The sequence below is a fragment of the Salvia splendens genome, chromosome 9, assembly GCF_004379255.2.
Source record: "Salvia splendens isolate huo1 chromosome 9, SspV2, whole genome shotgun sequence".
NCBI classification, from domain to species: Eukaryota; Viridiplantae; Streptophyta; class Magnoliopsida; order Lamiales; family Lamiaceae; genus Salvia; species Salvia splendens.
The window spans coordinates 20,101,457-20,118,010 of NC_056040.1; the positions used below are offsets into that span (position 1 = coordinate 20,101,457).

General features: G+C 36.5%; 1 protein-coding gene and 1 long non-coding RNA gene across 4 annotated transcripts; one reads left to right on the top strand and one right to left on the bottom strand.

Annotated features, from left to right (window-relative positions):
• Positions 1 to 2,181: 2,181 nt before the first annotated feature.
• LOC121748700 lies at positions 2,182 to 8,386 on the bottom strand. 3 transcript variants are annotated; one of them, XM_042143194.1, is made up of 7 exons: positions 8,122 to 8,386; positions 7,887 to 8,027; positions 6,738 to 6,914; positions 3,088 to 3,343; positions 2,866 to 2,953; positions 2,490 to 2,556; positions 2,182 to 2,399 (listed from the first exon to the last, which is right to left on the bottom strand). In XM_042143194.1, the coding sequence occupies exons 4-7, from the start codon at positions 3,236 to 3,238 to the stop codon at positions 2,343 to 2,345; spliced, it is 363 nt and encodes a 120-aa protein (XP_041999128.1). In that variant the 5' UTR covers positions 3,239 to 3,343; positions 6,738 to 6,914; positions 7,887 to 8,027; positions 8,122 to 8,386; the 3' UTR covers positions 2,182 to 2,342. The 3 variants fall into 3 exon arrangements, with proteins under 3 accessions (XP_041999128.1, XP_041999126.1, XP_041999127.1); XM_042143192.1 differs by lacking the exon at positions 6,738 to 6,914 and having other exon boundaries at positions 3,088 to 3,338; positions 8,122 to 8,385; XM_042143193.1 differs by lacking the exon at positions 6,738 to 6,914 and having other exon boundaries at positions 8,122 to 8,385.
• Positions 8,387 to 12,614: 4,228 nt separating this feature from the next.
• LOC121747759 lies at positions 12,615 to 16,504 on the top strand. Its single transcript, XR_006039338.1, has 2 exons — positions 12,615 to 13,560; positions 16,227 to 16,504. It is a non-coding gene; the product is annotated as an uncharacterized LOC121747759 (long non-coding RNA).
• The last annotated feature ends 50 nt before the right edge of the window (positions 16,505 to 16,554 follow it).

Genomic DNA, 16,554 nt, shown 5'->3' on the forward strand with positions numbered 1-16,554 from the left:
GTCATAATTAAGCAATTTTAGGTCATATTATAATATTTGGATTTAATGTCATACTAAGATCGTTTTAGGTCATGCTTTGTTAGCATGACCTATAAATTACCTAATTATGACCTAAAAGTGCCCTAATTATGATATTGTTCTGCGTTTCTGTATTTAAATCCAGTTTTGCATAGATCAAAACCTTATATATATATATATATATATATATATATGTGAGCGTTATTCTCCTATTCATCCCTTTGATCCTTTATTCTTCTTAATATGAGCCGTTAGATCTCATTCATCAAAGGTCCAGATGATCTGCATTATTACACTATAATGGTGCATTATTAGTCGGTGTGCATTATTCAACAGAAAATCTGGATTATTAAATGACACATGACACTAATCTAACCGTCGGATGACAAAATCGTGGGGCTGAGATCAAGAAGGAAAAAAGAGAAAATATGCAAAAAGGAAATGAATACATCCCTATATATATATATATAGGGTTTTGATCTATGCAAAACTAGATTTAAATACAGAAACGCAGAACAATATCATAATTAGGTCACTTTTAGGTCATAATTAGGTCACTTTTAGGTCATGCTAACAAAGCATAACCTAAAACGATCTTAGCATGACATTAAACCCAAATATTATAATATGACCTAAAATTGCTTAATTATGACCTTCCGTGTTTTTGGTTAATTATTGACCATTAGATCATCTAATCCTAGGGCCAAGATTTGGTCTGCATTTCTGGAATTAAACACATACTTATTTTGATCATCTCCCTATATATATATATATATATATATATATATAGAGTTGTGGTCAATGTCGAACCAATTTTAAAGACCGAACTAGAGACCAAATCTGGGTCATTAGATATAGTTTTTTTGATGATATGTGCAGCTGTGTAAATTTTTCGGTCTTCATTACAAGCTCATTTTACTTCATTGTATAGGTTTATTACTTCATTCCGTACGTAATACCTTGAAACTACAACATGTTTTTACTTTCTTCCAATATGTTTTGAAATGATTCAACATATGTTTCATTTGAATTCATTGACCTGAGTTTTTACTTTATTTACATTAAAAAATGCAATTTATTCAAGTGTGTTTATTACTTCATTCAGAAACGTTATTACTTCATTGGATAAGGTTTTTACTTCATTCCAGTAGGACTTCCAATGCTTCAACACATACTTCATTCCAACAATTTATTACATCATTCCATGTGTTTATTACACCATATCAGCATTGTGGCAGTGGTGATAGATATTGTAGAGAGAAAGAACGGCACGCGACGGCGAAACCGCATTTACGTACTGGAATGAAGTAATAATCCTACTGGAATGAAGTAAAAACCTACTGGGATGAAGTTAAATCTTCGTAACATGTTAGTATGACTTATTTACCTTCGGATGAATTAAAATAGGCTCGTGATGAAGGCGAAAATAATTGATAAATTTGTGTCTCTTATCCATAAAAAACTAGATCTAAAAACCCTAATTTGGTATGGTTCGGTGGTTCGGTCTTTAAGAGTGGATTTGTGAATAATGAGACTCTATATATATATATATATATATATATATATATATATATATATATATATATATATAGGGAGATGATCAAAATAAGTATGTGTTTAAATCCAGAAATGCAGACCAAATCTTGGCCCTAGGATTAGATGATCTAATGGTCAATAATTAACAAAAAACACGGAAGGTCATAATTAAGTAATTTTAGGTCATATTATAATATTTGGGTTTAATGTCATGCTAAGATCGTTTTAGGTCATGCTTTGTTAGCATGACCTAAAAATTACCTAATTATGACCTAAAAGTGACCTAATTATGATATTGTTCTGCGTTTCTGTATTTAAATCTAGTTTTGCATAGATCAAAACCCTATATATATATATATATATATATATATATATATATAATCTAATTGCGAACACAATATCATATTAAAACGCTGTTAATGATTTAAAATTTTGAAGATGACTGGTCGGGAATTTGATAAAAAAAAAGTAGTACTATCATATTCGAATTACATCAATATATATGAAATGTGCGACAATATGGATGAATTAATGGTTACCATATCAAAGTTTATAAAACTACAAAAAAAAAAATTCAACAGAAATGAATGGTTTCAAGCTCAAGAATGAAAAATGTTGAACAAAAGATAACACAAATATATTCATGTTATTAAAATATTTCACCAGAATTTGCACAATTATCAATCTCTAACCCTTTGCAAACTATACATCAAATAATCCCATTTCTTTAAAAGCTCAAACTTAAACAGTATATTAGTGAAGAGAAGATATAAGAGTTTTCTGAATCTTCAACAATCATACAACCCCTCTTGGTCCCATATATCCACCAGAAAATCAACCATTTCCTGCAAAACATAATACATACGTCGATTTAGTTGGAAAATTTATGACGAAATGCGTCTGAGTAAGTAGCAAGAACTGATCGAGTAACTCACAGAGAGAGGAACGGGCTGTGGGAACCGCTTGCTTGTCCCCAGCAGGTTCTCGTAACTCGCATTCCAACTATACGAGCGCCAAAGGGTCAGTGAATGTGACAGAAAACTATTTCAAATGCACTAAAAAAGTAGTCAAGGAAGCATAAAAAAAAAACCTAACAAGAATCTATTGTGTATGAAACATTAGCCAAAACTGTGACATGCTATGAAGATTTTCAATTCCTACATGAGTGCATCTGTCCTAATTAAATCCTAAATTGTGAGTAATAAATCTCTGATCAGAGGTTTTGTCTCAATTTCTTATCCATGTTAATGGCCTCCTAGAAATAAACCCAGGAGCACATTCATGCATCAAGAACAAGGTGAGTTAAAGTACCTTAATACAGGTTCTCGATTTTTTTTAGGGGTTTGGGACTTCTTAGTTCCGACCCATTGAGCCCGGCTTTGGTTCCATAGCAGCAGACCTGAACCCACAACAGTGATTTATTAAAACAGCAGCTAAAACATATCGTATCATATCAAAATTTTAAAAAAAATGTTAATAACCGATCAACTTTACTTTCGTTTTATGAATAAGTGCCAAATTGATAGAACTTGCCATGATTTATAAACTCTGGAGGGTTGCTAGCACTGCCACTGCAACTGACACTTTGATTTGAGACGCTGATTGATGAATAGCTTCTCTGTGACTGAAGTGCGCTGTTCTCCAACAAATCACACGTGCTGGTGCTCCAGAAGTCGTCTGACATATTATGTTTCTTCACCAGCTGGCCTTGAATTCTTAGTCCTTTTGATGGTTCGTCCACAGCAGTGATTGGATGAGATTTATCACAACAACCAATACAACTTCTGTGCTGTTACAAGCGATGTTTATACATGTTTTCCATAAATATAGATGAGAAGACAATAGAGATTTATGCTAAATCAGGAAAATAAGCAAAGAAAGGGAACTGTCACAGATTCCTGTTTGGTGATACAGCTTCTAGTCCCTACACATTTTGACATTCTAATCTTTCTCTCTCATAACTGGCTGAAGGAGCATCAACTTCAAATGCTGACCTTTAACGATGGATGTTGACATCATCACATGTGCGTTAAATGCGGAGACAGTCAATTTAAGCCTCAGAGATTCTTCGACAGTAACTAACAGCATTCTATGACTATAACAATCATACCTTTCTCTGTGCACCTTAACTTGTTCAGTTTGGTAAGTTAATTTTGCCAACCAAATGAGACGCGGACAATTTCATATGACTATTGATTATTTGCCTCTTAGCTCATGTTACTTTACTTTGTGGTTGCGAAAATAACCAACAACACACAGTTGTAGGAAGAAAGCAGAATTTTTGGTGGATAAGTGACTGACAATCAATCCTTTGAATCAAGAAAATATAATGTATAAACTTAAAAAACCAATCAACCCTATGGAAAAGTTGATCGAAGTCAATTTATTATCAATGCTACGAAGAATTTGGAAGATCAATAACTTCTATTGTTTTTAATATTTCGGGTACATTTATAGCTCTAGTCTTATAGCACTAAAAAGAAAACTGGACACCCTTCAAATTCTGCCACTGCCATGCTTATTTTTTCAGCTCTAAATTAAAAAGTAGATACAATGAAACTACATGGTTTGGGCTCTAAACTTAAACTGAAAATAAACCATGCATATACTTATCCAACTCTTATCTAGAAACCAATCACAGGTACATAATTGGAACAGCGGGACATTTCCCAGATCCACCAGAAAATATCAGGAAGAATTATGTAGAGGTCCAATGGACTTTGTTAGCAGCTTGGATTAACCATTTTGGCAAAGCAAGAATGAAAGTCAAAGAGTTCCTAGCAGGTTCGTTGTACCATTGTACCGAATATGAGGAAGAATGAATGGTTGTGGGGAGGCCTGTTAGGAGTAAAGGCTGAATTCCAACTCAATCAATAGAACACTGATTAAGGAAATAAGAACTCAATTTATTGATAAAAAGGACAGAATAACAATCCTCACGAAAGAGGCCACGATAATCCTCCGCAGAGGCCTACGGCTACCGCCGTCCTATTTCTGATCTCTCCAAAAGATGTCTAAACTGATAAGAGACTCCCTATTTATAGATACTAAGGTGCTGAAATAAAGGTAACAGAAATTCGAAATTGAATTGTTGATTTACTCAGCCAGCTCTTCCCCCAAAATCTCTGGTTCAGTTGGCTGCTGCGATATCTCCTCTACTTAATTAGTTGGCCAACCACTTCCCTATTTTCACTCCTCTAATCTGTATCAACTGCCTCACTCTCGAAACAGCCTTGCCCTCAAGGCTCAGTTAAAATTCAAAACACATCACTCTCTCCGGTGGAGGTTCAAACTCATGCTTTCGGGTAGTAGCCAGAGCATCGAACCATAGAAGATTGCCAACTATATGTAGGAATCGCAGCATGGCCAGATAGGAGAACGGAGCGCCCGCTAATGAAAATAGGGAATCCGAAAAGGGAACCACCATGGGCGTGGACTGGTGGCCCGCAGCAGGAACTAAACATCGCAGCACGGCTGGGAACGGAGACCGAATCTGCAGAATATCAGGGCTGGCAGACAGCAGCGATGCTGTCACCGTGGCTGGTGTAGGCAGTGTGGTAGAAGGTGGTAGAAAGGCGTGCTGTACTGGAAGGGGCAGGGGCGCGCTATTGTCCGTAGTGGTGCCGAGATCAGGGGGGTTTGTAGACGTTTGAATAGCAGCTATCTCGTAACGGGCTGTTGTAGGTGGACTAGAGGGCAGCAATGGTGCTGTCACGGTGGGTAGGATAGTTGCAGTACTATTGCTGGATGTGGGTGGAATTTTTGGCTGGTTTTTGGCAACATGGACAGTAACAATATCATCACTGTTGTACTTGGATGAATTGCTGGTGACGCGGCTTTCTGATGGGATGGTATCACCAAAACGTTTCAAGAGCTCTTGAACAAATCTGTCCCACGATAAAGAGGGACGGCGATGAACGAGCAATTGCTTCCAAGGCTTGGCTGGTCCGTCTATGGCGGGCATGGCAAAGTCGACTCGTCTATCCGAAGGTGTTTTGTTGAGGAGGAAATATTGGTTTGCCAACGCGAGCCACGTGAGAGGCTCAGATCCATCAAAAGTTGGCATTGGCGAGTGGCGACGTTGATTTGATGCCGGCAGGCACCGAATTAGATTCCCGATTTTCAGAGGACGCATCGTCCTCCGGCGTTGCTCTGGACTTGTGGTTGAGGGCCGCGAACCCTGCGCGCATCTCAACTAACAAGGAGTCGAGCTTGGATTCCAATGTTGTGACCCGGTCGTTGAGTTCCTCGTTTGCCTTCTCCACCGCGTTAAGGCGAGAATCACCTCGAGAGTTCACCATCGTTCACCGCACCAATTGTTAGGAGTAAAGGCTGTCACTCAATTAATCAAGCATGAAAAGAGCTTGACAGAATATCTAACTCACACTTTGGCTGATATTATTAAAATAGAAGGAAATGAACAAGAATGGAAGTACAAATGATAAAAGAAATCCTCCGAAGAGGCCCACGATAATCCTCCGCAGAGGCCTACGACTTCAGTCGTCCAATAAACTGATCTCTCCAAAAGATCTCTAAACTGATAAGAGACTCCCTATTTATAGATACTAAGGTGCTGAAATAAAGGTAACAGAAATTCGAAATTGAATTGTTGATTTACTCAGCCAGCTCTTCCCCCAAAATCTCTGGTTCAGTTGGCTGCTGCGATATCTCCTCTACTTAATTAGTTGGCCAACCACTTCCCTATTTTCACTCCTCTAATCTGTATCAAGGCCCCATAGACCCGTGCGTTACACAGGGGGTTGTTATTTGATTATCAGAAACCAATGTGCTTAAGCTTCTTAACTTTTCCTATCAAATTCCGATTTTGTGGGTGATGTCATTTGAGTATCAAAAACCATTGTGCTAAAGCTTCTTAACTTTTCCTATTAAATACCCATTTTGTGAGTTTCAATGGCTAACATAATTTATTGGTAAGACCTAGCTAAAAAGTATTCAGTTCACTCAAAAGACCTGTACAATGTTTGAAGGAGCTCTGTTGACAGAACTAATAAACATGTCGAAAAAATTGGAAAATACAGAATTCCAGAGTCTTACAAATTGTGACAACCGCCAAATTTATTTAAAAAGAGAACACACTGAGAGAGAACATTACATGCTAAAATATAACTATAAAACTTAAAGTTTCAACTGCCACAATACTTAAACTAAGTTACATCCCTTACCTGGCATATTATTTGCTTTTTCTTTGTTTTGAGCTCATGTAAAACCAGTCTTCACAACTCAGAAGAATACGGCTAGAGTTAACTAATTCTCTACAATTCACTTGGGTTTTCCTTGAGTTTATCATATCTAGCACTACCTCCCCCAATTTAAATAAATGTAGAGCCTCTGATCTCATCCTGAACCACAGCTTGGAGCATCAAAAAGGAGGATTAAGATTTAAAATAATTTTTTATCATGCAAGTGCCTATTCTCAATTTGGATGCCTATGGCATTGTCCATTTGATGGTCCAAAAAGGTATTGCGGATGGCTGCAATACATGAATGGAAGTATAGCACGCACATATACAAATAATTTACATATTTGGCAAACAAAAACCAATCTTACTTTCAAGCTTAACATGATTGTTGCAGTATAAAAGATAAGAAATTATATTTTCAGAGACAACTGGTTGCTACTGCTAGATCAATCAAGCTTTAACTGTGTGAGTCCATTTTGCCTTTTCAAAAGTATACATACAAAATTGTTGGATGAACTTGTACCACCTGGTAACCAAACCAGGTATGTCTGATCATGTTATTAGTAATTAAAGTAAAATTTCCAAATATTCCTTCCAACGTAAACAAAATTGGGTCCTCATTTATTCATGTAAGATATCTCAACTGAGTTCATCCCGACACACTGGATTTACCATTCACCACACCTCTCATTTCTCAAGACCGAGCCTCCAGGATCCAGGTTACCAAATGAAGGGAGCCTCCTAAATCATTACTATACCATTTATAAGTTTCCTATTCAAATTTATGATGACACTGTTTACCAAGTGACGAGTTCAAACCGAATCAGAAAAACAAAAATCGGCTCGATTTCCTACAAAACAGAACCATGATGCTTCCTAGATCACAATTTCATAATCTAAAACAGAGAAAGCCCATTCTCATCGCATTTTCAAACAAGATCCACATAGAAAAGGGGGGAAAGGAAAGACAAAAATATAGATAAATCATACTCCATACAAACTCTAGTCATGACAAACTGATTCAATCAATTCAATAACCAATCATACAGTCGATCAAATAATAAAAATAAATCGAAAATTAAAATAAATTAAAAAAAAAAACTAAAAACAGATTAAAATGAGAGCACATACCCCATGCAAGCAAGGAAATGGCTGATCCAAGAACTGAACGAACTGTGCAACATCATATATCTAAACATAAACGCCCAAATAAAAATGCGATCTTTCTCCCAGATCAAGAAACCATCAGATTCCAATAGATTAACACAGACCCTGTTAATATTTCAACATAATCAGCATCAATCTCGTAACAAAATCCCTCAAAAACCTAAAATAAAAAATGTCAGATTAGAATGATTTCGTTTACCTGAGAGAAAAAGCAGGCACCGCCGCAATAGGACTTTACAGTGCAAATCAAGATTTACTTTATATCTTGATATGAACGATATGATTACGGCCTTATCCACAACATTTAGACTGTAAATTACGTCCCTTTTATATGCCTATACGAGTGATTACGAAAGATGGGTGTCGAAATTGCAAATCAGTGAGTGTTAAAGATAAAGTTTTGCGAGAATGGGACATTGTAGATGGTGAGTTTTTGGGGTTAGGTGACAGGTAATCAACAAAATACTCCACTTTTTCCTTACTAATTAAAAACACACAACAAAACTCCCAAAAATATCATCAATCCAATTATTTAAATTTTATTATGAACATTCGATCCGAAATACAGGTGGGTCCGTTCCAAAATTGGAGTCTTGAAAAACTTAAATAGCTCGATTTTTTCTTTGAAATTAAAGAGAGAATCAATGATAACAAATGGGTTCGTTCCAAAATTGGAGTCTAAGAATAACTTAAATATTAGCTCGATATTTTATTTAATTAAAGAGAATCAAGTTCCTAATTAATATTATCTCATGATATAAACTCTAAGGGAAGATAATTTTATCAACTAAACTTTTATCGTGTAGCTCGGTAGTTTTCTTTTACCCCTTCTCAAATTCCCCAACACTAATAATTCCGTGAATTTTTAAACGGTTTTAACCCGATTTTAACCGATTTTTAAATGGTTTTAATCCGAATGAGACTGGTAAAACCATCAAAATCGGGTTAAACCCGTTTAAAAATTGACGGAATTGTTAGTATAGGATCAATTGTGATCCGAGTTGAAATGTTCAAAATACAAAAATTCAAAAGATAAAGTATATGACCAAAATCGTAAAATTGACATATGTTCAGGACCAAAAGATAAAGTATAGGACCAACATTTCCAGAATATTAAAATGCATTAAAAATACCCGGAATACTATTACAAATTAAAAAAAATTAAATAATTAAAATCCTAAAAATTAAAAATTACATAATTAAAATCCTAAAAAATAAAAATACATAATTAAAATCCTAAAAATTAAAAAATACATAATTAAAGGCTAAAATATATCTCTGTGGAAGACTATTCCTCTGGTCATATCCCCAATGTTCTTCGGAGACCCCGTATCATTGCCAAATGTGAATCAAGTTGCTCGGGGGTCATATTTGACCTATCGGCCAAATTGAGTTGGGCCAAAAGGGTCCACAACGAGTTGGTGGGGGGTTGAGGTGGCACAAAGGGAGCGGGGGCGGATGGAGTCGCGGCGCGACAGCGGTTGGCCGTCACCTTCTTTCTTCCTTGTGGCAGGCGTTGGGAACTGCTCGGGCCGGCGTTGGGGCTATCCAAGTTAGCTCCGGCAAGCTGGCTAGCCACCTCATCTTCGCAGGTGTCAGATAGGGATACCGACCTCGACCGTTTGCTGGAGGAGCTGGAGGATGATGATACGCCTCCCTTATACTTCGGATGCACGCGCACCTCCTGCCAAGCGCTGAGGTACTTGAACGGTTTGTAATTTAGGGATTGGTAGGTCGCCAAGGCGGCACTGATGATGTCGAGCTCGCTCCTGCCGCTCCCCGTCGACCGCTCTTCCTGGAGGTAATACCCCTGGAACTTTTGGATTTATTCGTTGGCTCTGAATATGACATTTCGCACCATACTCTCATTGAGCTCGAGGTTCCAGCCGAGCAGTTTCATTGTACCGGCGAGAGACGCGCCACCAAAACCTATCCCCGCTTTGGTTCGTGCCTATCTTCGGATCTTCGGAGATAATCAAATAGGCTTGGAATAATTGATCCATCTCCGCCGGAGTGTACGGGGTGCGGACACTACTAGGAGTAGGAGTAGGAGTATGAAGAGGAGGAGTTTGAGAGCCGTCGCTCCCACCCGTATCGCCCATCGGGGGCATCTTGGTCGTCCACCCGGTAAGGCCGATAGCCACCCGGAACTTGAGAACCTTGGTTTTGAGGAGGGGCCAAAAATTACGTTTCCGGACTAGGGAATGGTTGTGAGCCGAACCATTCGTGGTTCCAACCGCGGGAGTCAGAGGGGTGATCGCCGGAGCCGTACATTTTTTTTGTAAGAGTGAAAGATTGAGAATTGATAAGAGAAGATGAGAGAATTTAGATGAAAATTGTGTAGTGTGATGTGAAATTTTTGGTGTGGAAGTGAGAGTATTTATAGATGAAAATGTGAATTTTGGGGAAAAAAATTGAAAAATAAATTAAAAGTGGGGAGAAAACAGATATAATTTATTGGGAAGTCAGAAAATATTTTTTTATTTAAAATTGATTTTTAAGATTAAATTCGATTTTTTTATATAAAAAATCAAAAATGCCAACGGCTTTGCCGTTGACCAATCAGAACGCGCCACGTCAGCCTGCTCAGCGGCACGGAAGTGCTCGATGCATCGAGTAGCACCGTCCGTCCCAGCGAGCACCGCTGCGGATGCTCTAAAATTCCTAAAAGATGAAATCTTATCTACGATAAAGTCCAAATAATACTCCCTCCATTTTCTAAAAGTAGAAACTTTTTACTCCCCCCGTCCCTGAAAATTTGTAACTTATTTCTATTTTCGTCCGTCCCTAAAAATTTATCACCTTTCACTTTTACCATTTTTTGTAGTGGACCTCACATACCACTAACTGATTCTCACTCACATTTTATTATAAAACTCATATATAATATTGGGTTCACATGTCACTAACTTTTTCAACCCACTTTCTATTACATTTCTTAAAATCTGTGATGGTCACGAATTATGGGGGACGGAGGGAGTAATTGATATGAGTTTTAATACTCCCTCCGTCCCGGGTTACTCGCACATTTTCTTTTCGGCACGGAGATTAAGGAATGAGTGTATAGCAAAGTCAACAATTGCGGCTGTAGGTGATAATTTTTACTAAAAATGGAAAGAGTGCAAATAACTTGGGATGCCCAGAAAGAAAAATAGTGCAAGTAACACGGGACAGAGGGAGTATAAAATTTGTAAAATAAGAAAGAGATAAGAAAAAAAGTGTGTTAGTGGAAAAAAATATACACTTTCTAATTTTGAAAACTCTTTTCTCTCTATTGAGGTGAGACTCATTCTCCATTAATAATATTTTAATTATGTTTTTCTTTTCATTTCTCTCTTATTTTACCAATTGTATATTAAAACTCGTGTCCACTTAAAAGTGCGTACTCGTGTCGACGGAGATAGTACAATAGAAAACTCGTGCTCACACATCATTCATTCCCTAGTATTACATGATGATTTCAAAAACATTTTATGTCACGACCACATCTCCCTAGTGATGGTGAGCACAACTATAACGTGACTAAGCAACACTTGAGATAATAAGATGGGGTAAACATAGATAATAAGTCAAGATCAGGTCATTAATCCCATAGGCGAAAGTGATACAAGGTCAAAATAAAGTCAGAGTACAAAGACTAGGTTCATAAACTCCTAGTACAAAGTCTTATCGCAGCGGAAGAGATCAAGACAAAGTAGCATGTGTGAAGACACACTACTTTGGGCGACCTATTGCTACTTATTAAAAACCATAACTCAACACCTTCGCCTCCTCGTTCACGCTCAACCTGCACGTTAGAAAAGAAACATGCAGGGCTGAGTACTTATATACTCAGTGGACATAGTGCCAAAATATAAGTTTCATTTAAATTTGTCAGCCACAGTTGAGTGAACACGAGGTTTTTATTTAAAAGGCCCGGGTCACTAAATTTTCTTTAAATTTATAAAATTGATTGCGTAATCACATAAACATAGATACCATATCTGAACGTATGTGAACCGGGAATGTGGCCACATTCCACGACGGTCACTGGACCGGCCAACTCGAAAGCTAGCTCACGATCCCCATATGTGTACACTAGTCCGAGTAGGGTTTGCGGCTCTACTAGGACCCGAATTCGATTTAACATGATTGACATAGCCAAGCAGATAGGTAATCGTAAAAGCAAAACATGACATGACAAACATGTTTAGAAATGATTCACATATTCATACTAAAATCACGTTTTGAAAAGAATGCCCACTTCGAACGAAATTCCTTAATCGAAAGTTCTTTGACTTGGTCTTACTCGACGTGCGAAGACGTCCCTTTAGAAAAATAACATATACCTAAATTAGGCTTTTAAGAAGTCAATTAAACTTGACGTGAATGCATCCTAAGTGCATGATTATTTTATTCTTTTTCTTATTTCGTAGGAAAGTCCTTGAGCATTAATCACATCGAGTGATTTAATTATTTGGAGGTTTACCAAATTATTCGTTTAACAAAGAGAGCATTACCTTCTATGCAATTATTCGAGCACTAAATTAAATATGAGAATTTAATTTATTATCGCAGAATTATTTAGTAAACCTTCTTTTTGGAACAAATACTTGGTCGTTTGTCCTTAATGATCTCAAGATTTAATCGGGAATTAAGTGCAGGCACTACCATTTTAATAATTTCAGCCCATTCCTTCATTTAATTAATAAGACAGCCAACTTCTTAAATTAAATCCTTAGCCCATACATTTAATTAAAAAAGGCCCAAAGCTAAAAATAAGAGCATTAGGCCCACCACTTATACACTCCCCCAAAATAAATACTAATTAAATTGGCCCAAAAGCCTTAAAAAAAATCAGCACCAAAATACTCCCATTCCTCCTTCTCCATCGTGACTTTTCTTCCCCAAACTTTCATTTCCAAATCAAAACCCTAACTCGACAAGCACAGCAGCGGCGCTCTCCTTTCCATATATCACCTTCCCCGGCGAATTCACGCCCGGAGTGACTCCGATCTCCCTCAAATCGGGCTTCTCTCTCATTTTCTTCTCTATTCTTAAATTTTAAAATTCTCCAATTTGGAGTGAAGAGCAGCGACCCAATCTCGTCCCTCATCTCTCTCTCCGTCGGAATTAACTGCAGGCCCTCTGGAGTTCCCGTCGTCGCCCGACTATCATTGGACAACTCTTCCTACTAAGCTAAGTTTTCTTCCTATCGTTTAGCTTATTTAGTGGGTCTCAAATTGGCAGAAGCTATGGAGAAAATCGGGTTTATAGGCTACTTTGCCACTAAAATAATGAAAATGTACCCATTTTGTTATTTTTTTCATAAATGGGAAAAACACTATCCGCATTAGCGTGTCTATAAGTAAAAACGTCAACACAGTTGGCTTTTTATATTGTCGTCGTATTTTAGGCGTATTTTCTCCAAATACAATTAAGTTCGTGTATAATTAAAAAACGCCGTTTAAATTGGCTTGTTTAGTAAATTAGAAACGCCGTGTTTAGTAAATTAGAAACGCCGAAGGAAATAGCGTGTTTAGATAAAGACGCCATCGGTTTTATTATTACTAGTAATTTTTTTATCATAATGACAATTGACACCTCTCTCTTCTCTCTGCATGTTTGATCAGGCAGACAGCTGCCCAATGCCCACTTGGTAAGATTTACACACGCGTGCAAATAGACAATACATGTTAAATAAATTAATATTTTTTTTCCTGACAAATAAATAAATGTAGATGAAAGATGAGGAAATAAGAGCATCTCCAGTGGGCGGACATCCCACTAGGACATCCTAAAAACACCTCCTGCCACGTCACTAGGACTTCCCATCCCACTGCCACGTCACTAGGACATCCCCTCCTATGTCCGCCCTTCCCACTAGGACATCCCGCAATAAAAAAATTCATATATTCACAAATAAAACAATTTACATTTACGGAAATAAAATTTGACCGAGAATACGAACGGGAAAAATTAACAACTTCATCGGAAAAAACATACAAGATTCGAAAAAAAAAATTACATACTAATAAAAAAACTTCATAGAGATGTAGAGAGAGAAACTTGTTAACACAAGTGGTGCGAATGAAATAAAATTCAACGAGCCGTATATATAGAGTTTTAAAAAAAAATTTAAAAAACGGGACGTCCGACCGGACGTCCGACTGGACGCCACAATGGCGGACGTCCGCCCGCCCGTCGCCGGGACGTCCGAGGACACCCGACGTCCTCACGGGACGTCCGTATCCGACCCTAAACGCCACAATGGCGGACGTCCCGGTCGCCCGTCGCGATGTCCGACCGGATGTCCGACCGGACGTCCGCCATTGGAGATGCTCTAAGGGAAGAAATGAGGTCTGTGAAGGCCACCAAAATGTATAGAGAGATGTGGGAAGTGTGGGCATTGTGAAGCTTTTCAATGTATATGGAAAAGAGTGATGCTAAATGACCATAATATGGTCAGCCACACGTGGTTAATTTAGTCAATTTACAGATATAAAAAAATTAAAATTACTTAAATATCCCTATTTCTTTTTCAGTTCATATTCCCCCAGAATTTACCATTTTTCAAATTTAAAATTTGAATTCAAGATGGAGACTCTTTGTATACCCAACGATTAATTCTCTTGGAGTACATTTCTTTTAGAATACACAAAAGTTACTGCATGCTTTATTTTTTGTTTTTCCATGGAGATGTAGTGTAATGCTATTCATTTATTTCTTCTAGGGAGACGTAGTATTTAATTTTCAGCATCTGTGCAGCATGCTTGTATTGACAAATAGACCAATAAATGAACGAAAAAAGGAGTGGGAGTTTAAATGTAGATGTTGTAGACAATTAATTGAGGCAGCATGCTTGCATTCTCTAATCTTGCAATTAAAGAAGAATGCTATCTATCATCCATAATTTTAAATAAATAAAATCACTAACTCCATCGCAAATATTAACAATAAAATCTAATTCTCAATTGAATTGTTTTAATTAAATTTAAAATTCACCTTAATTGTCCAATCAATCTAAAAAATAATGCAAAATGTAATACATTAAATTGTTACCATTGTTTGTTTAATCGATTACCTTTTGGAGTTAGTGATTTTATTTATTTAAAATTGTGGATGATAGATAGCATGCTTCTTTAATTGCAAGATTAGAGAATGCAAGCATGTTACCTCAATTAATTGTCTACAACATCTACATTTAAACTCTCACTCCTTTTTTCGTTCATTTATTGGTCCATTTATCAATACAAGAACTGGAGAATATCAAAAGAATATAATCTCAATCGAATAGTTCTATTGTTTAGATTCGCTTGAGTATAATGCAACTGAACTTAGAATCAAGTAAACAATTAAATAGTGCTTCAATTCATTCGAATCTAAAATTCACCATTATAGCCCAATTGCATCTAAACATAGTATATAAAAGGTAATCGATTAAAATAACACACTTGAGATTTTTTACTGATACTACTAAATTTAATTGAATCTAAGATCAAATCGAACAATTCTACTCTTTAGATTCACTCGGCTATAAGATGTACCTAAATAATTTAATTGAACTTATAATCAATTGAACAATTAAATAGTGCTTGGATTCATTTGAATCTAAAATTCACCGTTGTAGCCCATTACATCTAAACATAGTATATAAAATGTAATCGATTTAATTGATACACTTGAGATTTTTGCTGAATAATTCGCACGATTATAATATGTAACTGAATAATTCAATTGAACTTAGAAACAATTGAACAATTCAATATTGCTTAGCTTCACTTCAATATGTAACTGAATAATTCAATTGAACTTAGAAACCATTGAACAATTCAATATTGCTTAGATTCACTTGAATAATTCAATTGAACTTAGAAACCATTGAACAATTCAATATTGCTTAGCTTCACTTGAATAATTCAATTGAACTTAGAAACCATTGAACAATTCAATATTGCTTAGCTTCACTACTAGAAGGGTTAGGGTTTAGGGTTTAAACCCTAAACCCTCATACTCTACAAAATCTTTACCGTCATATTCTATTATAAAATTAATATATAGAGTATAAAAGAGGACTCAAATTTTACCATCTTTTTCACTCATTTCTTTTACAAAGTCAAATAATTTTTTAAAACTCATCCTAAGTTAAAATGTAACTTTAAATTGTCAAATAATAGTACGACATTTTATCACATAAAATTCCTAGCCTTTCGTGAGTTTACACTAAATCAACTGACACTAATTCGTCCATTCAATTAGAAATATAATTCTTCATTCTAATCGTGCACTCCAATTGTCCCTGATACTATTATTCATTCGTGGAAGGTTGTTAACTACATTTCAAATTCAAGTTGTCCTCTAATTCAAAGTTAAGGAATGACATCTCCATCGACTTCGGCTCAAAGTTATGGTGCGAACAAGGGCGAGCACCATTCAGAGGTCCCACTTTCAAGAGATGGAACGATGATAACATTGTACTTTTATACTTTTGCCTTTTAGTCTTATTAAGTTGGAGTTGTTGTACCGTTAGTCATCGTGTTTAGATTTGAATTCATTTGTCTCTTCATCATGTTCAATAATCCATGCGAGATGTTTTGAAATTATTATTTGAGACCTTAACCTTTGTTGTGTTTCGAAATCCCAATACATGGAG

Bases quoted from the DNA above. Each gene is read 5' to 3' on its own strand.
- LOC121748700 (XM_042143192.1), bottom strand. From the start codon at position 7,954: ATGTTTAGATATATGATGTTGCACAGTTCGTTCAGTTCTTGGATCAGC. The intron at 2,557-2,865 runs GTACTTTAACTC...GCGCTCGTATAG, and splicing joins AATCGAGAACCTGTATTAAG to TTGGAATGCGAGTTACGAGA. The intron at 2,400-2,489 runs GTGAGTTACTCG...TATGTTTTGCAG, and splicing joins CACAGCCCGTTCCTCTCTCT to GAAATGGTTGATTTTCTGGT.